Source organism: Nomascus leucogenys, chromosome 13, assembly GCF_006542625.1.
Source record: "Nomascus leucogenys isolate Asia chromosome 13, Asia_NLE_v1, whole genome shotgun sequence".
Classification (NCBI taxonomy): Eukaryota; Metazoa; Chordata; class Mammalia; order Primates; family Hylobatidae; genus Nomascus; species Nomascus leucogenys.
This window is the reverse complement of record NC_044393.1, coordinates 54,124,697-54,146,617: the sequence shown is the minus strand read 5'-3', so window position 1 is coordinate 54,146,617 and position 21,921 is coordinate 54,124,697. Positions and strand designations below refer to the sequence as shown.

Here is a 21,921-nt window from a genome sequence, read left to right as displayed (position 1 = left end):
TATTAGACATAGGGTTTTACCATGTTGGCTAGGCTGTTTTCAAACTCCTGACCTTAGGTGATCCACCCACCTCGGCCTCCCAAAGTGCTGGGATTAGAGAGGTGTGAGCCACCATGCCTGGCCTCAAATTGATTTTTTTATTTTCCTGTGAGATAAGGAATTTTTGTGGAGTAGTAATCTTTATTACTCACTTTGGTGAGGTTTGGCTAACCAGTCCTTATATTTTCCTTTAAATTTACATTTTCCTGTTAAGTGTACAAGACTTGAGAACTGACTGTGCTAAAGATGGTGGTTTCCTGCTGCACTTACTCTGGGCAAATTGACTACACCTCTCAGATTTTATAGGATCACCTGGTGAAGGCAATTTGTGAGATATACAATTAGATGTAATTATTTTCCTCATTACCTTTAAGACTTACCACAGGTATTGTCAGGAAAAACCATTTATCAGACAGTCAGTAATTATTTTTGGTTCTGAGAATCTGGTCTCTGAGTCTAGTCCATGTTAGCCAGGTACAGAGTTCCCCTCCCCACCTGGAGACTCGCAAGCACAGGCCCAAGTGGAGTCAAGGGCAGGAAAATGGCTTTGCTATTAAACTGTGTTTAGTAATGGAGCTGGGGCTTAAACCTGCTGTGAGAGTGGCACATCAGGTAATCTGTGAACTCAAGTTTCCTCATCTGTCAACAGGGGTTCTTTCAGGTTGCCTGTTACAAGAAAGTATAAGAGGATACCTTTATAGCACTGGGCACAACCATAGCTGTTATTATTGCTAAAGCAAAGCTATGAACAGGAAAACACTGGAAGCTTATGAACTTCTATGCAGCAATATTACTAAGAGAACAAACTGAGTTTCCCTGGGAAACTTACAGAAAATGTTATTTGAAAATAATTGGGCTGGGCACAGTGGCTCATGCAGAGGCTGAGGTGGGTGGATTGCTTGAGGTCACAAGTTCGAGACTAGCCCGGCCAACATGGCAAAACCCCTTCTCTACTAAAATGTAAAAATTAGCTGGGCGTGGTGGCGGGTGCCTGCAATCCCAGCTACTCAGGAGGGTGAGGCAGGAGAATTGCTTGAACCTGGGAGGCGGAGGTTGCAATGAGCCGGGATCACGCCACTATACTTCAGCCTGGGCAACAGAAACAAGGAAAAGCTGTGAATTATTGTGGCCTGGGATTCAGTATGGCTTGGGGAATTGTGCTTTTTATTGAAGGCAGGCCCCTCCTCCCACATTTCAGAATGTTTCCAGAGCTGGTGGGGGAGATGGCCTGGTCCCTGGGGGGCCGTGGCTGGTAGGTGACTTGCCGTGAGCCCCCAGCTGTGGGTCAGATGGGAGGTGGGCCTGGTCTGGTCTGTTATGGAAAGAGAGAGCATGATTGACTTGTGATGCTCTAGAGGGGAAGGAGAGACCTGAGAGACATGGGGCACAGCACCTGCTTGGACACCATGGTTTGTGAGCCCCTCATTATCCACTGTGGTCATCTGGCACGGTGAGGACCAACAGCAAAGTCACTAAGAAATTATTCCTTTAATTGGAACCTTTCGTCATCAACAAAGAGCCACTTAGAGTGACCTGCCTCTGCATTTGTCTTTTTTTTTTTTTTTGAGATGGAGTCTCACTCTGTCACCCAGGCTGGAGTGCACTGGCACAATCTCGGCTCACTGTATCCTCCGCCTCCTGGCTTCAAGTGATTCTCCTGCCTCAGCTTCACCAGCAGCCGGGATTACAGGCACCTGCCACCACGCCCGGCTAGTTTTTGTACTTTTAGTAGAGACAGGTTTTCACCATGTTGGCCAGGCTGGTCTGGAACTCCTGACCTAAGGTGATCCGCCTGCCTCGGCCTCCCAATTGCTGGGATTACAGGTGTGAGCCACTGTGCCTGGCTGTGCATTTATTTGTCTTTGTTAATTGTCTGTCTTTTGAGGGGATTGAGGACTCCATACTGTGCACAGCGGGAAGGAAGGAAAGATGGACAGAAAGAGGCCTTGAATGATCAAGTGAAGTCACTGAGTTGTTGGAAGGCGGGGCCTGTCAGCGGCCTGCAGGCATGGAGCTGGTGCAGGCATCTGCTCTTGGGCTGTCATTCCTGTGATGGTTCATTTCAGCGAGAGGGCCTGCATGTGGCCATAAATGGCTGGAAGGCAGCTTTCACTTGGGCCTTTCTGTCAGCAACCTTGCTCCCTGAGACAGCTTGTGGATGTGTATCTCCAGGTTACCGCCATCATCACCACATATACTTAATACTTGTGTGATCGAGTTCTTTTTGAGCAGCTTATTTGAAGGTAACCTGCAGAGTTAAAAGGCATTTGGCATCCTGCTTAATGAGAGAACAAAAATATTTTGACTTGGTGTTACTGTGGTACCTAGAGTTCTTTTTTCCTTTTTTCGGATGTAAGAGACCATTTGTGACTAGGTGAGAAATCCCCTGAAATGACTGGGAATTGGGACTTCAGTTCTTTCCTGATTATTATTTCTAATGGCAGTAGAAATCAGAAGGGATTTAGGGTTTTTACAGAAGTCACAGGATAACATTATGAGGAATGAGGGCCCGTCATGGAAATAAATTTCACCGTGTCTCTTAGGATGAGGGGAATGGCTTGCTGTGTGAAAGATGTGTTTTGGCATGTTCCCATAAGTAATATAGGGGAAATTCCATAATTTCCATAATTTTGGAAATAATGGAATCTTAAAAGTATCCATTTAAATTTTTTTCCTAAAATGCCTAAAATACTTTGTGCTAGAACTGATAAAGAACAAAATTTAAAACAGCTATTGATATGCCATATCACTTTTGAAAGCAGTTACTGATGGAGAGTGCCTTCCCAGGAGGTTTTCCCCCTCTTTCTCCTCCAGGTCAGAGGCAGATGTTCATCCCTGTCACGTGGCCAGAGAAGAGTGGGGTCTGTGTGTTAAAGTTGAACATCAAATGCAGCTCGTCTGTCTCCTCTTCTTGTGTATAATTTAAGAAGTCATGATCATTACTAGTTTGAATCATTCCTTGGCCAGAAAGTTAAAAATGGAGCTGTATTTTTGGTCAGGGAATGTGATTACAGCTCTCACCCTCTTAAGGTTAATTTGCTGGACATGAGCCACCAAAAAGCATTAAGAAACTAGTGTGTTGATAGGTGGGCCAATAGAAATCAGCACGTCTATGAATTTTTTCCCTGTCCTGTCTTCAAGAAGTGGGTGGTCCCCAGAAGCTTTCCAGCCCTCAGGTCATGGTGGGAAAAACAGTGCAGCCAGGAGCAGACCTCACTGGGCTGGTCACCAAGAATTTTTCTTACCATTCAGCAGGCGTATTTTAGTAAAAACTGCTGCGTGGATAATGGGATTATCAAATGAGATAGTTTACTTAAAAAAAAAAAAAACTGGTCTCTAGATGAGAGTATCGAGTGTGTTGGGATAAAAGAGAGTGATTGTGTGCGTGCATGTGTGCGTGTGCATGTGCGTGTGTGTGTGTGTGTGTGTCAGACTACAGACCTTAAATACAATTGAAAATTTCAAAAGCAAGAAGCTTCTGTGCAGCAGCATAAAATCCACGTTCTCCCGAGTCAGGGACAACATCAAGAGAAATGTGAGAACTGAGGGCTAAAACCCAGGAGCTGAGTTTTAAAAAGACATACTGTATTCTGTATTTTTAATATTTAGTGTCTGAGCTGAACTTGTCACAGTGTTTTAAAATTATCTCCTGAATACCTAAAAAGCAACAGATTCTTTTGATGCTGTAAAGAGCAAAGAAAGCTCTTTCGTGGGCATTTGACAACTACACAGGCTGGGCGTTGTCACTGCCACTCCTGTTTATCCTTCCATCAGATGATGGGGATTGGTTTTCCCCCACTTTTTGGCTATTATTAATGATGCCACTATGATCATTAATGTACAAGTTTGTGTGGGCAGATGTTTCTGTTTCTCTTGAATACACATGTGAAAGTTTAAGTATAAATTTTTAAATTTTGATGAAGTCCAGTTTATATACATTTTACAATTTGTGCTTTTGATGTCACATGTAATCATTGTCTACTTCAAGGTCATGAAGATTCACTTTTCTAGGAATTGTTTAGTTTTAGCTCTGAGGCGTATGATCTATTTTGAGTTGATTTTTGTATGGGATGTGAGGTAGGGTTTATACACATTTTAAACTCCAATATTTACCTACATGTGGTTGTCTACTTGTGTAAGAATTCATTCAAATCTCTTCATTGTCTCTTGCTTTGTATTGGTATTTCTTGGTAGGTTTACTTTCTACGTGTACACAATTGATGCTCATCAGTTTTATATTACGGTTTGCTTTGTAATTACCAGTGTTCATGTAAATATAGTCCAGGATTTGCCTTTAGAGTCCTCCCACATGTAGTATGGAACCTCGTGGGTTTCTTTATTTAATTCTGGAATATGACAATTTCATGGATAAAATAATGTATTTTCCTTCACAAACCACTTTAAGATTCAAGAGAAGTATAATAGAACTTCCCTATTTCCTTAGAAGGACTCTGCAAGTCCAGGACTGGCCAGTACAGTTGCTGTCACAAAGGCTTTACTCTGCAGGAGGAACCCTTCCTCAGAGCCTGCTTCCTGTTGGTTTTCCTTGGTTCTTTCAAGGTGTTTCTTAGAGCAAATTCAGAAGCCTGAGGGGCTCTTGGGGAACAGCACAATTGGCCGCCAGGCTTATGTTTGCCTGTGTGTGTGTCAGTTGATACTGAGATTGACAGCTGATAGTCACAGGAAGGGTGAAGTGATATTCCACATTCTTTAAGGAGGACAGGCTAGAAATGGAGCTTTAAGAAATTAAAATTGTCACAGTTGTCTAGTTATTTGCAAAGCTTGTTTCAGTGAAACCCATCTTCATATATTTTCTTTTCTCTCTCTTTTTTAATTTTTTACATCTTCATATATTTTCTTTTTTCCTTTTTTTGAGACAGAGTCTTACTCTGTTGCCTAGGCTAGAGTGCAGTGGTGCTATCTCGGCTCATTGCAACCTCCGCCTCCTGGGTTCAAACGATTCTTGTGCCTCAGCCTCCCGAATAGCTGGGATTACAGGCGTGCACCACCACGCCTGGCTAATTTTTGTATTTATTAGAGATCGGGTTTCACCATGTTGGCCAGGTTGGTCTCGAACTCCTGACCTTAGGTGATCTTCCTGCCTTGGCCTCCTAAAGTGCTGGGATTACAGTCATGAGCCACCGCGCCCGGCCGATGACATTTCTTTAACTCGTTAGGGTGCTACTTTTATAGTAAGAGCAAATGGTGAAAATGTGTTTTTAAAGTATGCTTTCCCCTCTTATTCTTAATTATCATTCTAAGTGATGGAGGTGGCTACATTTCTTGGGCATCATCTGCAGGGCTGGAGCTGGCTCATGGACTCGAGACCCTCACTCATCCAGTGAGCCCACTCTTGTTGTGTCTCCTAGCGATAGATACAGAGTTGGGGGCTTGGGCTTTGTGTTTAAGTGACCTTATCAACTATTTCCAGGGAAAGGTTACTTCTTATACTGAGCTTAAGGGTTTGTACACATAATCATTATAGCATCTGGATGAGTTGATTTTCCTTTGCATTATAAAGTTTTTCCACAAAAAAAGTCCACACTTTTTTTTTTTTTAGAGGCGGTTCAGTGTTTTGTTATATTGCAGTGCTGCTCTGTGCTCAGGACCGTAGGTGTTTAGGACTGTCCTGCATATACTCTTGTTTATAGACTGCTTCTTTGCACAGTCTTTACCTTGTTAAAAGTAGTTAGATATTTTATGCTGTTCCTTTCAAATATTTTTACCGGTTTATAGTATGCCTAGTTATGGATGAATAGTTTCTCATGGCCTTTCAGTATTATATTGTTTTGCTCACTGTTACTAGGCAGCTGTTAAGCATTTATAGTGGTAAAGCTTATCTTTTCATGGAAGATTGTACTTAAAAAGATGCCTTGTTGATGGATCTTAGTTTAACACCTGGCCCCTCAGAAATAGGTTCCTTTACTATTCTCAGCACACAGTGCTTCTCTGTAGTTACCTTTATTTGCAAACCTGGAGAGTATTCTGAGATAGAATAGATTAATGTCATAAAAGTTCGCTCCCCTTCCCAGAGAACTTGGTTTAGTCACGTGTGAGCTTTCTTAGTTTGCTTTGACTGTTGCTGTGGTGAGATCAATAGTCTAAATCAATATAGTCATATTACAGAAAATGTGGAAATTGAGATAACCTACTAACAAAAGCTGGTGTTTTGATTCACTTGATTTCCATCTTAATGAGCATTTTAATAATCTTGTGATTATCTGTAGGACATAGTTTGACTGTTCTTTTACTGCCTAATGTTGTACCATGATCTTCTCCCATGTTGTTAAGTAATATTAAATACTATTAAGTGAATCTACTTTGGTTTTCTTTTAACCACCATTTTACTATTATTGGCTCTTCATAATTTTGTGAGTACATATAATTTTGTGCCAGCATATATTAGGCATGAATTTGGGGTGGTGCAACCAGGGTTTATCTCCTTGGGCTGGATTCCTAGAGCCGGAATTTCAGACTTAGAGGGATAAACCTGCAGTCTCTGCTCAGACTTTGTTTTTATGGAGACTGTGTTTCCTTCAACAGGAGATCCCTTCCCGCCTCTAATATTGCAGGTTCATTTCTTCATCAACACAGACCTGATGTCTAGTCTGGATGCAATGCTTCACTCTATCTCCAGTCCTCATATTGGAAACAGAAGCTTATTTTACATCCCAGCCCCTTTAGCAAGCAGCCCTCTTAAAAGATTCTTTATACAGAACCCTGTGCACAGCATGATTGCAACTATGTAGACATACTAGTGTGTAAGAACACTCTTCACAATAGACACAAAAGAAGAGCCGTTGTGAGTAGGATTGTAGGCTAGTTCTTACCCTTCTGTTCTTATACTTTTCTGTAATGTTCTTTTCTTTTCATTATGTTTTTAAAGGGGAGGGCTTTTCCAAATTGACTTGAATAAATGGGTGAAACAGAACAAGCCTCCTGAGAACATCTTTGTGAGCAGAGCACTGATTATCTATTGATGCATCTCAGGAAAAAAATTACCTTGTTTAAATTATAGCAGTTGAAAGGGGAGAGAAGTCAGCCCTTGCATGAAGTGTGCCCTCCAGGTGCTTGAATGCCTCTCTCTCCCCACCGAGACCTGGCTGCTCTGAGGTGTGGGCACAGGGGAGTGTTTCCTCTGCAGAAGCTGCTCAGGATGCACTGAGGAGCACCTAAGGAGGTCTATGGGCAGGGGTGGGGTGTCCTGTGAAAACTTCAAACAGGCAGAGAAAATGAGTTATTCACAGTGAAATTATCTGGAGCTTTTGACAGTTTATTGCCTTTTTGAAAAGGGTTATGGGGAGACAGGGTTTCACTCGCTCTCTCCCAGGATGGAGTGCAGTGGCATGACCTTGACTCACTGCAGCCTTGACCTCCTGGACTCAAGCAGTGCTCCTCCCTCAGCCTCCTGAGTAGCTGGGATGTACCACCGTGCCCAGCTACTTTTTTTCTTTTTAAGTAGAGACAGGGTCTGGGCTTTTTAAGTAGAGACCAGGCTGGTCTGAAACTCATGGGCTTAAGGGATCCTCCTGCCTCAACCTCCCAAACGGCTAGGATTGCAGGTGTGAGCCGCTGCCCCCAGCCCTTTTTTGCAGTTTTGACTTAAAAATAACCTTTTATTCTCTTATGAAATGACCATTACAGCTCGTGGGCCATTTACTATCTTGTTAGTCGTTCTGTTATGTCGACCAAAGCTGCCTGTAACGCACACTTTTCATACTGCAGCTAGCACAGTTTGTGAAGTATAACTTCAAGGTTACAAATTAATGTCCTAGGATCTTAGATCTTACAACAAATGCGTAGACATGAATGGTGTTTGATTTGGGTTGGCCTCAAGTTTGCAAATTTTATGAAAGATCCCAGGTTGAAATGAGAGTGCTTGCTTCAGCCTTTGGAAAAGAAAACACTCTGGGCAAGGCCGGGCGCGGTGGCTCACGCTTGTAATCCCAGCACTTTGGGAGGCCGAGGTGGGCGGATCCCAAGGTCAGTAGATCGAGACCACGGTGAAACCCCGTCTCTACTAAAAATACAAAAAATTAGCCGGGCGTGGTAGCGGGCTCCTGTAGTCCCAGCTACTCAGAGAGGCTGAGGCAGGAGAGTGGCGTGAACCCAGGAGGCGGAGCTTGCGGTGAGCTGAGATTGCGCCACTGCACTCCAGCCTGGGCGATAGAGCGAGACTCCGTCTCAAAAAAAAAAAAAAAGAAAACACTCTGGACAAACTGAGCCCACTCTACTTACTTAAAGAAACTTAGAACTAATGTGAATGAACTATTAATTAACCTCTATTTAGATCCACCAGGCTTACTTGAAATATGCCTTGGTCATATGTACATGTAATGATTATTGCTTAGTGGGGAAAAGCTGGTGTTCTTTGTTGTTGCTGTGTAAGTGTTGAGCAGGTGGTTGTCCGCTTCACTGAAAAGAACCTGACTGGACCAACAATGGGGAATGCAGATTTGGAGCTTTCTTGACATTGGCCTGTGTTTTTCCCCTGTAGGAGAACTGCGACACATCACCAAGCTGAAGCCCTGGAGCCTCTTTGATGTACTTGTGGAAAAGTATGGCTGGCCCCATGAAGATGCTGCACAGTTTACAGATTTCCTGATCCCGATGTTAGAAATGGTTCCAGAAAAACGAGCCTCAGCTGGCGAATGCCTTCGGCATCCTTGGTTGAATTCTTAGCAAATTCTACCAATATTGCATTCTGAGCTAGCAAATGTTCCCAGTACATTGGACCTAAACGGTGACTCTCATTCTTTAACAGGATTACAAGTGAGCTGGCTTCATCCTCAGACCTTTATTTTGCTTTGAGGTACTGTTGTTTGACATTTTGCTTTTTGTGCACTGTGATCCTGGGGAAGGGTAGTCTTTTGTCTTCAGCTAAGTAGTTTACTGACCATTTTCTTCTGGAAACAATAACATGTCTCTAAGCATTGTTTCTTGTGTTGTGTGACATTCAAATGTCATTTTTTTGAATGAAAAATACTTTCCCCTTTGTGTTTTGGCAGGTTTTGTAACTATTTATGAAGAAATATTTTAGCTGAGTACTATATAATTTACAATCTTAAGAAATTATCAAGTTGGAACCAAGAAATAGCAAGGAAATGTACAATTTTATCTTCTGGCAAAGGGACACCATTCCTGTATTATAGTGTATGTAAATGCACCCTGTAAATGTTACTTTCCATTAAATATGGGAGGGGGACTCAAACTTCAGAAAAGCTACCAAGTCTTGAGTGCTTTGTAGCCTATGTTGCATGTAGCGGACTTTAACTGCTCCAAGGAGTTGTGCAAACTTTTCATTCCATAACAGTCTTTTCACATTGGATTTTAAACAAAGTGGCTCTGGGTTGTAAGATGTCATTCTCTATATGGCACTTTAAAGGAAGAAAAGATACGCTTCTCATTCTAAAATATGCGTTATAAATTAGCAGTCCCATTTGTAATTTTGCATATTTTTAAAAGTACTTTTAAAGAAGAAGAGCAATTTCCCTTTAAAAATGTGATGGCTCAGTACCATGTCATGTTGCCTCCTCTGGGCACTGTAAGTTAAGCTCTACATAGATTAAACTGGAGAAACGTGTTAATTGTGTGGAATGAAAAAATATATTTTTGGAAAAGCATGATCATGCTTGTCTAGAACACAAGGTATGGTATATACAATTTGCAGTGCAGTGGGCAGAATACTTCTCACAGCTCAAAGATAACAGTGATCACATTCATTCCATAGGTAGCTTTACGTGTGGCTACAACAAATTTTACTAGCTTTTTCATTGTCTTTCCATGAAATGAAGTTGAGAAAATGATTTTCCCTTTGCAGGTTGCACACAGTTTTGTTTATCCATTTCCTTAAAATTAATTGTAGACTCCAGGACACAAACCATAGTAGGCAATACAATTTTAGAATGTAATATATAGAGGTATATTTAGCCTCTTTTAGAAGTCAGTGGATTGAATGTCTTTTTATTTTAAATTTTACATTCATTAAGGTGCCTCGTTTTTGACTTTGTCCATTAACATTTATCCATATGCCTTTGCAATAACTAGATTGTGAAAAGCTAACAAGTGTTGTAACAATAATCCATTGTTTGAGGTGCTTGCAGTTGTCTTAAAAATTAAAGTGTTTTGTTTTTTTTTTCCAGACATTGCCTTGGTCATTGCCCTATAAATGATAGAATCAATGAGCATTTGCTATCAGAGTAGTGTCACTAAAACTAAATACCAGCATTCCTGTTGCAGCAGATGTAGTTGTAGAACATGCATTAAGGCTTATTATAAGGAAATCATTTATTGTTTTTTAAGGGCAGAAGGGATTTAGGAGAAAAGCTACAGTATAGATTGATTCTCTAGAATTTCAGTGATCCCTTTTCATCCATGGTTCACCAAAAACATACTAACTGCATTTGTTTGATCATTGCAAATTTAAAACAAAACAGCATTTGCTGTTAGGAAACAAGACACATAACCCTCTTAGGAATTACCATTATATCACATCACCACTGTGAGGTAGAATGGATCATTCATTCATTTCTTTATGAAATTTGCATGCTAAGTTTTTCTAATGAGGCTGTAGGTTTCCATGTAAATTCTGTGATAGATAGTGGCTGTAGAATGGTGATACTATCCGTGATTTCTATAAGAAACATCCTTACAAGAACCGTAGAGCACAATTTATATCTTCCCTAAGTGTAAAAGGATTTTTATCAGGGTGATAGTATACTTGAATGAAATTTGTCTAATGCAGTTTTTGCTCGTGTTGGAAAATAAACTAGATTATGAATTTTTACAGGTGTGTCCCTTATGATAAAACAGCCTAACTAGTTTATAATACAGAAACAGTTGTTCTAGAAGGAATATACATTTGTATTAGGCATAATACGGCTTTATCAGATTCTTGGCGGCTTATTGATAAAGAATGCACAAAAACTAAATGAGAACCACTGGTTATGCTAAACACTATAACCGCTCTCTGACTTCAGTTGAAATTCCTGTCTTTTCCTTTCTGTAGTCCATGTGAAATCTTCATGGAAAATGACAAGCAGTGGATCACATATGTGTTTATAGTAGATACAGGAGCTGGCTATCTAGAAATTTTTGGAAGACAGAACTGCCCAAAGGCAGAGAAAAGGTGGATATAAGATCTTCAGAGTCATCAACTTCTTAGGTGAAAACCAATTTACTAACTTGCTTCTTCCCATACCTGGACCATACATAACTAGTTACCAGGATAAAGTAAGGAAACTTTCCATTGGAGTAGAGAACTTCAGTTTCTATCCGTAGTTCAGGTTATTTCCTAAATTATCCTTTTTTCTCCCCCTTTTAAATAACTTGAATGAAATTTTGGTAGAAGACCGTATTTTAGAGTATATACTTCATCAAGGAATCAAAATGTGTAAGATTCTGCAGTTCACACAAAAGCTTCTGTATGCATATTTCTGTAGTAGGCACATTTCAAGCCAGTGAAGAATTTAAAATGCTTAGAAGGACAGACCTTTTAAGAAGAATATTTTTATTTCACACGCTAGTTACCTTTATTCAGTTTGTTTGAAACTATCAATCAGGATAGATGATGTAAAACCATTTCTTCTCAGACAAATGTTTCTTTACTAATACCATAAGTAGAATTTCGTTGGACAAATTGAGTATGGCAAACTTGGCCTATTTTCTTCTAATATTTGAAGCTGTGATTAGGATTGAGCCCTAAGTGAGCTGCATTAATGTACCATCATCATTAGCTAATTTTCAAAAGGAAATAGAAATTCAAAGTGTAACAACATGACTGAATGAGGTCACTCAGTCATTTTAGTGTTTACTTTCTTTGATGCACAGAATTTGTATCCTGTGCCAAATTATGTCAGGTAATTGGATGATGAAAAATGTGTTGATAAACAGTATCATTATTATTGGATGTACTTACTGAATCCTCCTCAGAGGTAGAAGACACAGGCTGGGAAATTTTAATTTTTCGAAGATTATAACTAGCATTTTATATTTTAGCAATAAAAACATTCACTTAAGAGGCCATTTTCATTTCACTGAGAGATCTAGGCATAATGCCTTTTTTCTTTAGTTTTGTACACCCAAGACAAATTTTCCTGTTTTGGGCAAACTACTGATATTTTCAAACAAACAGTTGTTGTACCTTGTATTCAAGAACTACTGTAATGCATTAGTGGTCTGACTTCATTTTGTATAATGCCAGATCCTTAATTAATTTACCCAGCACAATCATTTCAGTAGTTTCCTATGGCTCCTGCAAAAATGCAAACAGAAACCACCACAGGAACAGCCCCTTGCTGCCTCCTGTTGCTGAGGTAGTAGTCGCTAAAGAAAATTGAAAGCTCCTTACAATCTATATTTGAAAACTAGAACTTCTGTAGAAACACACAGATCCCGATCTTAGAAGTTGTACAGGACAATTTGGTAAAACTGACATAATTGTGATTTATTAACATGAATTAAAATGCCCAACCAGTGCTTCAATGTGACAGTATATTTAAAATAAAAAAGAAATTAAAGGTCATATACTGTACTACTTTCACAAAGATCACACAGTTTTGCAAAAGACTTGTCATATGTACAATGCTATATATCAAATGAGAAAAGCTGTAAGCAATTATATACGCAAAAGAAATGCAGTATTTACAGTTTGTCAGGAGACATTAGAAATCATCTATACATTAAATTACATTTTGCTTGCAAATAACTGGTAAAACAAAATGAGCCATGTCCACACCAAAATATAAAAATCTGTATTGCATTTTTATACCTAAGATGCATTCACAGAACTACTGCTGACAGGAAAGAAAAAAAAAAAAAAAGAAAGAAAATCCTTGTAGTGCCATTACTTAGCTGAGTACTTAATGTGTATGTATAAAATAATAGAACATTCACTAAATGAATTTAACTGCAAAAATAAAATTTAAAGATCATACAGCATCAAATCAGCATCAGATCTGCCAGAAAAAACAGCTGGAATGTTCACTTACAAAATAAAGATACCTAATACTGGCTTAACAGCACATTTTTTAAAGGAATTTTAAAAAGCAAAAATGAGAAAAATACAACGAAAGAGCACTGGTGTTTTTTATACAAAGGTTCATGTACAAGCTTTAAAAAGTACCTTAACAGGTACATATGAAATATACAGTTTATCTTACAGAACATTTAAAAAAATGTTTTTGGAGTCCATTTTAATGCCACCCCGACCCATGGTAATTGTTTTGAAATGTTGGTGGCACCTGTGCTCTGTGAATTGGAATCTGTCCAGGCACTGGAGATGCCTGCTGAGGTCCTTGAACCCCATGTGGCAGGGCCACAGAGCCAGGATGAGGACAGAACCCTGAAGCAGTAGGTGTTGGAATACTGTTTGGTCCTTGGGGCTGGAGATGAGGACCTGTGACAGGTAATGGACAATGTGGCCCTGTTCCAGAAGGCTGGTGCTGGGGTCCCGGTCCCAAAGTGGTATGATGTGTAGCTTGTGAGGGATACGGTGGTACAGCTGGATGTGCACTCGAAGGAAAAAGTGGAGGTCCTTGATGAGGTGGGTGGTGTAAGGCCTGAGCTGATGTGGTATGATGCCCAGAAGCCAAAACACTGGAAGGTGGCGGCGGAGGGGGTGGTGGGGGTGCTGAATTTACAACATGCTGGTGTTGTGCTTGTAGACCTTGGAGTCCTGTGGAAGGATGGGGTGGTGGATGGTGATGAGGGGCAGGAGGGGGTGGGGGTGGGGGTAAGTGGTGTCCAGCAGTTTGAGAATGAATATGCGACCCCGGGGTGACCGCATGAACAGGCCCTACTACATGTGCTACAGAGTGTTGCTGATGGGAATTCGGCTGTTGTACAAGGTGCGGTCCTGGAGCAGGTGGTGGTGGTGGAGGAGGGGGGACTACGGCAGCAGCAGTTTGATGGTGAATGGTAGGGTTCTGAGAGGGCAAAAAATGCCCTGGAGTCACGTGGTGTCCCGGAACTGTTTGCTGGCTTGTGGTGCCAGGAAGTGCTTGATTTGGTCCTGATGTAAACACAGTTTGTTGAGAAAGACTACCTTTGAGCTGATTATAATTCTGAAAGTTTGCAGAGGGCTGCTGGTTTTGATAGTAAGACGAAGAAGAAGGAGGTGGAGGAGGTGGAGGGGGTGGTGCCGTGCTGTTCAGACTTTGTTGGTTAAACTGACTGTATGTTGCTGAAGATTGTCCTGAGGGTGTCTGTGTAAATAATGTTCCAGAAGTTGCCTGCTGAGTATTGGCTTGAAGGTTCTGTGCTGCTGGATAAAAGTTTCTTTGAGGCTCTCGCTGAGGTGTTCCAACTTGAGGTGACTGTGAATGATGAGGCCTGTAGGGAGATCCTAACTGCTGTGAAGGAGGCTTTGGTGAAAGATAACCAAGCTGTACAGGTGTGTGAGGCGTGGATGACTTTGGAGGATTTTCTAGGTGAGGTGATGGAGGACAGTGCAACTTTGTTGGTGCAGAAGGCAGCTTTTGTGAAAGTTGCTCAGATGAATTACGAACGTGTGTCTGAGGAGGATGATTCTTTGAAAGTGCTTGGCTGTTACTTGATAGCTGTTTCTGTTGGAGCTCTGTTTTTAGGTGAACACCGTTTTCAGCTTCGGATGCACTAACTGTGGAGTCCCATTGGGGATCTGGTTTTGTGAGTATTTTCCCGTGTGCTTGAGCAGGAATTACAGATCCAGGTGAACCAGGCTATGAAGAGAAAACAAATTATATACATTTAAGGAACATTTTGTGTACCTTGAGGTTTATTCTTGTTGGTATTTAATACTACCTAAATATTAATTTTAATGGGGGGCAGGAAATAACATCCTGGATACGTCAATTATGGAGGCTTGGGATGTTAAAAGGCCAATATTTTTCAGTTATTCAAAAAGTTCTGAGAGTGAGCTTAAAGTGAATTCTCTGGGTTAATTTTTATTGAAGACAAGTTGAGGAAATAATTTTCTTTAACTTTACTCTGCCTTTTTACCCCTAAGCAATGAAACCTGTTTTTGAGCATTACTCTGAAAGAACTCCAATAGCAAGTTTCAATTTTATAATTGAAATTTCCATACCCAAGGATAAATTGATTTGGGTAAATGAACTTGCTCCCTCAAACCATTTTGATTTTTAATACCTTTTCATTTTCCTTATACACTGTTCAGATATAAATCAAGTATAAGACTGTTTAAATGTCAATCATCAAAAACAGATAAATCTCAGATTCCTTGTCTTCAGTTTCCAATGATTTACATGCCATACTAGATTATTACATCTTCATGAACCAGGATGAAGATGTCATTCCTTTTAAATGATAAAATGACCTTTTGTTTTTAGATAATTGGCTGGTTAAGAATTTCATGACAAGGCTATGAATTTCCTAGACACCACTAGAATAGAGGTGGAACATTTGAAGAAAATGTAAGCTGTTGAAGTGTGCTTAGAAAACTTGAATGTTTGGTCAGAGTTATCCATCACATGTTCAGTAAGAAGAACAAACGAAGCTACTGAGTATTTCTGACAGGAAAAGTGTCCAGAAGTCACAAATTGATACTTGATACAGCAGAAAAACACTGCATATTATAACCATCAGCTTTTCTGCACTCAACCTAAAGTCCTTTGGAACCCATCGAAAGGTCAATGTTATTACCTTGCTCATTTTTGAAGGACTTTTACAAGTATTTTGAGAAGTATCTGGGGATGGACATTCATTTGTAGTTGTGGGTTCTGGATTTTCAGGATCAGGGTCTATAAAGCAGAAGAAACCTATAGTAAGTATAAAATTACACAATAAACAGTGTTTTAACACCACAAAGCAACATACATTCTACTATCCAAACCAACTTTTTATAAAGGCTCTCTTGTCCGATTTTAAAATGTGTTAAAGAATAACATTATCGGTCATCTGCTTACTGACCTTCCATAAGTTCACTGAAAGAAGGGACTGGGCCCTTAGCTTGCAACTGGGGTATGTGATTTGAATGAGATGAAGGTGAAGACTGAACATGACTCGGTGAACATGAGACACATGGTGATTCTCCCCCTAGAGATGAAGCAGAGCAGACCCAAAGAGAACATTAGAGCTGCAAAGAACGAGGATGCAGAGTGATTAACTGACTCCACTTTCTGGTGAAGGAACAAGCTCACTTACCACTATCTTTATCTTTTCGGTGATCACTGAGAAGTAAAGCTCTCTGATAACTCCTTTCTCTGACTTGTTCCACTGAAGTTGAGGCAGTCCTTTCAGAGAAAAATCACATTATTCTCTATTGAAAGAAACTACTGCTAGTTACATTGTTGCTTCATAGTCAACATGTACTGTCAGACCAAGGCTTCTGATCTACTGGGAAAATGCTTTGGTGTTAACCTTTGAAAATAGTTAACCTTGGCAGGGCACAGTGGCTCATGCCTGTAATCCCAGCACTTTGGGAGGCCAAGGTGGGCAGATTACGAGGTCAGGAGTCTGAGACCAGCCTGGCCAGCATGGTGAAACCCCGTCTCTACTAAAAATACAAAAAAAATTAGCCAGGCGTGGTCGTGGGTGCTACTCGGGAAGCTGAGGCAGGAGAATCGCTTGAACCCGGGAGATGGAGCTTGCAGTGAGCCAAGATTGCGCCACTGTACTCCAGACTGGGCGACAGAGCAAGACTCCAACTCAAAAAAAAAAAAAAAAAGTTAATCCTCTCTTATTTTGCTGACTGCTCCCAGAACTGAGATTATTATCCTTATTTGAAGGACTCAATTCCTTTGTCTCCAGCAATTTATTGGTAAAAAGAAGGCAAGGAGTTGAAGATAATATATTAACATTGAGAATGTCACTTCAGGTGACCAAAGGTACAAAACATGCCCCTAACAAACTGCTATCAGGATTGCATGCTTTCAGGTGGAAAGGGGACCAAGGAGCAAAGTGAGTGTGGCCGCCTGCCATTTGCCAAGATCCATCCTATATGCAGCTGCTCCTATTCCTTCTGAAGAAGCACTAACCCTGGTTGTTCTTTCAAGGTAACTGGTAGGGGTTATAAAGGAAGTCTGCAGAACTGTTGACTCTGATAAAAATTCTTTGGAGAGAATATTTGTGTGTAAAGTATGAATAAATTACCAAGGAATAAATACAATCGACACTTAACAACACAGGCCATACACAGCTGGCTTAAAATCCTATTAGCAGAGAAAATCTTTTAAAATTGTGACCACAAAGCACTATCAGCTTAGCCTTGGGAGAACAACAAATAGGAAGAATACTTGAACAAAAGCTTGTTTTTCTTCCAGAGTAGCATACTTCAGAATGGGCTTACCATTGAACTTCTGGTTCATTCTTCTCACTGGCAGTAGCATCCTTAACAGGGCAGTTATTGCTAGTTTCTTCAGAAGTGGCATTATAAACTGTAGCTGGTGTTGGTAAAGGTAGGCTAGCAGTGTGTTCCACCTGCTCCCCATTCTCATTACTGCTGGCACAGCCATCACCATTGTTGCTCAAGCTTCCACTTGCATGGGGTGATACGCTAATGAGTGGAAAGTTCTCTGTCTTAGAGCCACTTTTCCTAGCTTCACGTTGTCTCTTACGGTATTCTAATAGAGAAACCTTAAGCAAGAAAGATAAGAAAAAGCAAATCTTTTATTCTTGTTTTTTATGTAAGAACCAATGCATTCTTTTTTGTCTAAAGAGAATTACTATATTTACATTAGGAAAATTATTTTAATTGATTCTGAGCAAATAATTAATAATTATCAAATGCCTACTATATTCCAGGCATTGTACTTAGATGATTTACATACATTATCTCATTTATCCTCACAACAACCCTATGAAATAGGTATATTATCATCCCCATTTTATAGATGAGGAAATTGAGTAACTCACTCACTCAAGGTCACACAGCTGGTGAGTGTTGGAGCCGGGATTCGAACCTAGGTCTTACTTGAAAGCCCGTGCTCTTTCCACTATACTACATTGCTTCCCACAAAGTTGCCAACTGGACTCTGTTATAAAAATTAAAAGCACACATCACGAAAATTCTTGGACTTGCAAAGCAATAAGCCTACTAACAAAATAAGTGCTATAGTTTCTTTTGAAATAAGGCATTCTAATTATCTCAGTATGTCTGCCAACCAAATAATGGGAAATCAGGGAAGTAACTTAATATTTAATACATTAACTATTAGCAAAATAAAAACACTCTTACATCCATGACCTAAATACTGTAGATATTATAGATGAGGAAAGAGGCATTTCCTCTATACAAGGGTGCTTGCTCAATGTACAATAAACGTAATAACACAAATGTTATTCAGGTCTGTGTTTTTGGTTGGGGAGTGCCTAGTTTTAAAAAATACTCATTTGGTGAAATAAATAATCTTGAGATTTTTCTGAAACCATGCTGCTTACAAGGATTTCCCATATTACTAGAATTTTTTTACTTTTCTGTAAACATTTTCTAATTAAGCCAGCATTTACAAAAGGTTTAAAAATATTAAAAATGTAACTTTAATAACTAAATTAAGAATGCCTTACATAATACATCTACCTACTAATTCCCCTCAGTAGTAGTATGAAAAAAAACTATTAAAAGGACTATAAATTGTTAAATTTGTAACCTTTTTCTTTTGTGGTGGATTCTGGGGTGTGCAACTCCCGTCGATCAAATTGTCATTAACAGTCCGTCCGAAACCAGATACAAGCCCATCTTCGGAAGTACAAAACACAGTTGTTTCCATAAACATGCCTCTAGTATCATCCTGCATCAGGCACTTTGACTCACTTATTCGGAAGCCTCCTCCAACCTCCAACTGATGCGAGGGTGTCAGGTCCCTCAAGTTGGAGTTCACTGAGAAGTTAACTCCTGTTCTGTCAGGGCTCTTTACCCAGGAAGAATATATTGTGCCCCGTCCAGAGTGAGTCGAGTCCAGTTGGCTGTTGGGCTCAGCCCTGTCATGTGCAGGCGTTTCCAGGGTTTTATGTAGGGCAGTTGGCTCAACTGCATCAAGTCCTAGCTGAAGGTCTGACACAGGTTCCTTTTCTCCAGGGCACTGCCTGTTGACCTCAGTCCTACTCCTAGGGCTCGTATAACCGATAGTCTTTATTTCTTGCAGACCCAGTTCAGTTAAATTGGAATTTCTAAAAGGCCCCAATGTTAACATGGTTGAAGATCTGTCATATCCCTGTTTACAAATTTAAAAAAAAAAATTATACAAATAATCACATCTTGGGACTGTTTATTTCAAAATTTACCAGTAATTTAAGGAAAGCAATGTAATAGGAAAAAAACTACCAATTCACCCTTTTTAAGTTAACTTCTTACCTCTTGACTATAAGTGCGTCTCTTTATTTCTGGAGAACTTTCTGGGGAAGAAATATTCTGTATATAAAGAAAGAATTAGAATTGAAAATTTAAAAATACGTAAGTATATCCATAATAATTATAGAAATGAAAACAAAATGAAAAATACAGACTTTGGTTTTAGATCGTTTCCTGTTTATTTCCATTTCCCAAATAAGACTGCTTTAAGATCAATTTGATACACACATTTAGTCTACTGTGTATATCAACAAGATGAAAGTTATGCTCATTTTAGTAAAAATAAAAACATCTAAATTCATATAAATAAATTGTTCCGATTTTTAGTTTCTTACAACCTTTTTTTGTATTCTCAGCACACTAGTTGTTAAAGGAGGGGAAAGAGCTCTTAAAAGAAATCCCATCCCCCCAAGTGTTGAATTTTTTTTTCCTCCATTAAAATTTCTCACCTCAAAGTGCATGGTATTTCCTGGTGTACCAGGAGTTACTGGGGTAACTGGTGAATATATGGGTTTATAACCATTTCTACAAGTTTCATCATCTGATTTTATCCGTGGAGGCGTGGCAAAAGATGGGTCCATAGGAGTAATATCGGTGTGAGTTGGTGTAGCATACGGGGAAGGAGTAGGTGTGGAGGTTTCTGAGTAAACCGAATCTAGCAACTGATAAAATCTTCGTTTTTTTAGTGGTGTAGTTAAATCTGTTGGTGAAATAATAATCTGTAAGAAATTACACTGTTGCTATTTGTTAAAATCTGTCTGTGTCACATTCTGGGAAAGATAAAATATAAACAATGGCAGTTATGACTTTTACCCCAAAACTAAATTTCAAGGTTTTAAAAAAAATGGTACTAACATGAAGCAGTGCCCCACCTCCCTCCCCAATTAGCAAGCATTACCTTGCCTGGAGTTACAGGCCTAGGGGTCTCAAAGTATCTTACAAGTACCGATGTTACTTTAACTGATTTGTAAGAGTCCTTGTCTGTCTGAAAAGCAGCCAGTCCAGACGCCTTTAAAAATTCATAAACCCCAACATACGTGGTATTGTGAACTGGTATCTTCAGCCAAAAAATACAGAGGACAGAAAAGAGAAAATCTCTACAACAATGTGCTTCTCTTCTAAAGTGCATACCAGTAACTAGAGTATGCCTGTTGTAAAGCTATACGTATGTCCTGCCACATTTCTCAAACCAAAATTCTGAAAAAAAATCCTACCTGGAAGGGAACAGCTGTCATTTAATAGTAGTGGACTTTTATTTTCACCATTGACTGCAGGACTTCTGGATCTTTCTTGACAGGGTGAATTAAATCTATGTAAAATTGCTGAATTTTCTTCTTCCAGAGCTTGTTTCAACCATCGCTGAATAAAACAGAATACATGAATGAACAGGAATCAGTTTGTAGCTGTTTATATAGCCTGTAAATACAGAGCCGATTCCAAAAGCATTTCGCTACCATGGATGGTAGTAAGGAATGAGTTGACATTTGGCTCATTCTACATTTTTATTTCCAAAGAAAAGTTTACCTTCTTGCATGAACCAGAAATGTTTTCAGTAGGTTCTTTTCTTCTCCTTTTTTCTGAAAGGAATGGTGAAGTAAATCTAATATAATGCTTAGGAGTAGAGTATACATGGGGGCTGTAAGTGAGACCTGGTAAAGAATTGAGTTGTGTAGCTAACACTTCAGGATCTGTAGTTATGCGTAGAGGCCTTTCTGAAAGGCCATCTGAAGGTTTTCCTGTCTTCTCATTCTTCTCACTTAACCATTCATTGACCAAGTGCTAGAGAAAAGAAAAAAAATGGATCATTATATATGTAATTCCAAATTCTCCTATTGAATGTTCTAATATCAGATTTGAAATTGGTGTATTATCTAAAATGATAAATTGGGTAATTTAAATTATATGTGATCAAAATATCAGTATGTCCTTTTACATTTTCTTAGTTATCTACTGTTATTCTGAAACTTTTTACCCAATTATTTTGTAGAACAAAACGTATGGTTGCTTTTTAAATATTTACATTACATGAAATTTATATTACTTTTTTTTCTGAGACAAGATCTCTGTCATCAGGCTGGAGTGCAGTGGTGCAGTCTCGGCTTACTGAAGCCTCCGCCCCCTGGGCTCAGGTGATCCCTCCACTTCAGCCTCCTGAGTAGCTGGGACAAGGCGCTCACCACCACGCCTGGCTAATTTTTAAAGTATTTTGTAGAGACAAGGTCCGCTATACCAGGCTGGTCTCAACCCCTGGGCTCAAGCAATCCTCCCGCCTCAGCCTTGCAAAGTGCTGAGTTTACAGGTGTGAGCCACCGTGCCCAGCCAAGCTTTTTAATATAGTTACAACTAGAGACACGTCAATACCATTTTATTAAACACACTAAATTTAGGTTTACTACTGCTTCTATTATAGGTATAAAATGTTCCATCTGTTAGAAAAATCTGATTTTAGGCAGTGTTTTCCTACAATAGCTGCCCATCAGAATCTCCTGGAGATGAGGACAGTGCACAGTACTTTTTTTGAGAAAGGGTGAGTTGCCCAGGCTGGAGTGCGGTGGCATGATCATGACTCACTGTAGCCTGGACCTCCTGGGCTCAAG

The 21,921-nt window shown here is 39.8% G+C and overlaps 2 protein-coding genes across 18 annotated transcripts in view; one reads left to right on the top strand and one right to left on the bottom strand.

The window, feature by feature from the left end:
• The window catches only part of SRPK2 (SRSF protein kinase 2), a 286,728-nt gene extending 276,546 nt beyond the window's left edge, over positions 1 to 10,182 (top strand). For 5 of the 11 annotated variants that reach the window (XM_030825672.1, XM_030825668.1, XM_030825675.1 and 2 more), the window contains one exon: positions 8,537 to 10,182. In XM_030825672.1, coding sequence (XP_030681532.1) covers positions 8,537 to 8,721 — 185 coding nt within the window. In that variant the 3' untranslated portion in view covers positions 8,722 to 10,182. The remainder of the gene's footprint in view (positions 1 to 8,536) is intronic. The other 6 variants (XM_030825670.1, XM_030825673.1, XM_030825671.1 and 3 more) reach the window with 2 other exon arrangements.
• A 2,281-nt stretch (positions 10,183 to 12,463) lies between these two features.
• Positions 12,464 to 21,921, bottom strand: part of KMT2E (lysine methyltransferase 2E) — a 100,222-nt gene continuing 90,764 nt past the window's right edge. For 6 of the 7 annotated variants that reach the window (XM_030825662.1, XM_030825663.1, XM_030825661.1 and 3 more), the window contains 10 exons: positions 20,849 to 21,103; positions 20,539 to 20,683; positions 19,774 to 20,024; positions 19,328 to 19,384; positions 18,624 to 19,187; positions 17,324 to 17,610; positions 16,180 to 16,268; positions 15,946 to 16,071; positions 15,679 to 15,776; positions 12,464 to 14,738 (listed from right to left, as the gene is read on the bottom strand). In XM_030825662.1, coding sequence (XP_030681522.1) covers positions 13,233 to 14,738; positions 15,679 to 15,776; positions 15,946 to 16,071; positions 16,180 to 16,268; positions 17,324 to 17,610; positions 18,624 to 19,187; positions 19,328 to 19,384; positions 19,774 to 20,024; positions 20,539 to 20,683; positions 20,849 to 21,103 — 3,378 coding nt within the window. In that variant the 3' untranslated portion in view covers positions 12,464 to 13,232. The remainder of the gene's footprint in view (positions 14,739 to 15,678; positions 15,777 to 15,945; positions 16,072 to 16,179; positions 16,269 to 17,323; positions 17,611 to 18,623; positions 19,188 to 19,327; positions 19,385 to 19,773; positions 20,025 to 20,538; positions 20,684 to 20,848; positions 21,104 to 21,921) is intronic. The other variant, XM_030825665.1, reaches the window with a different exon arrangement.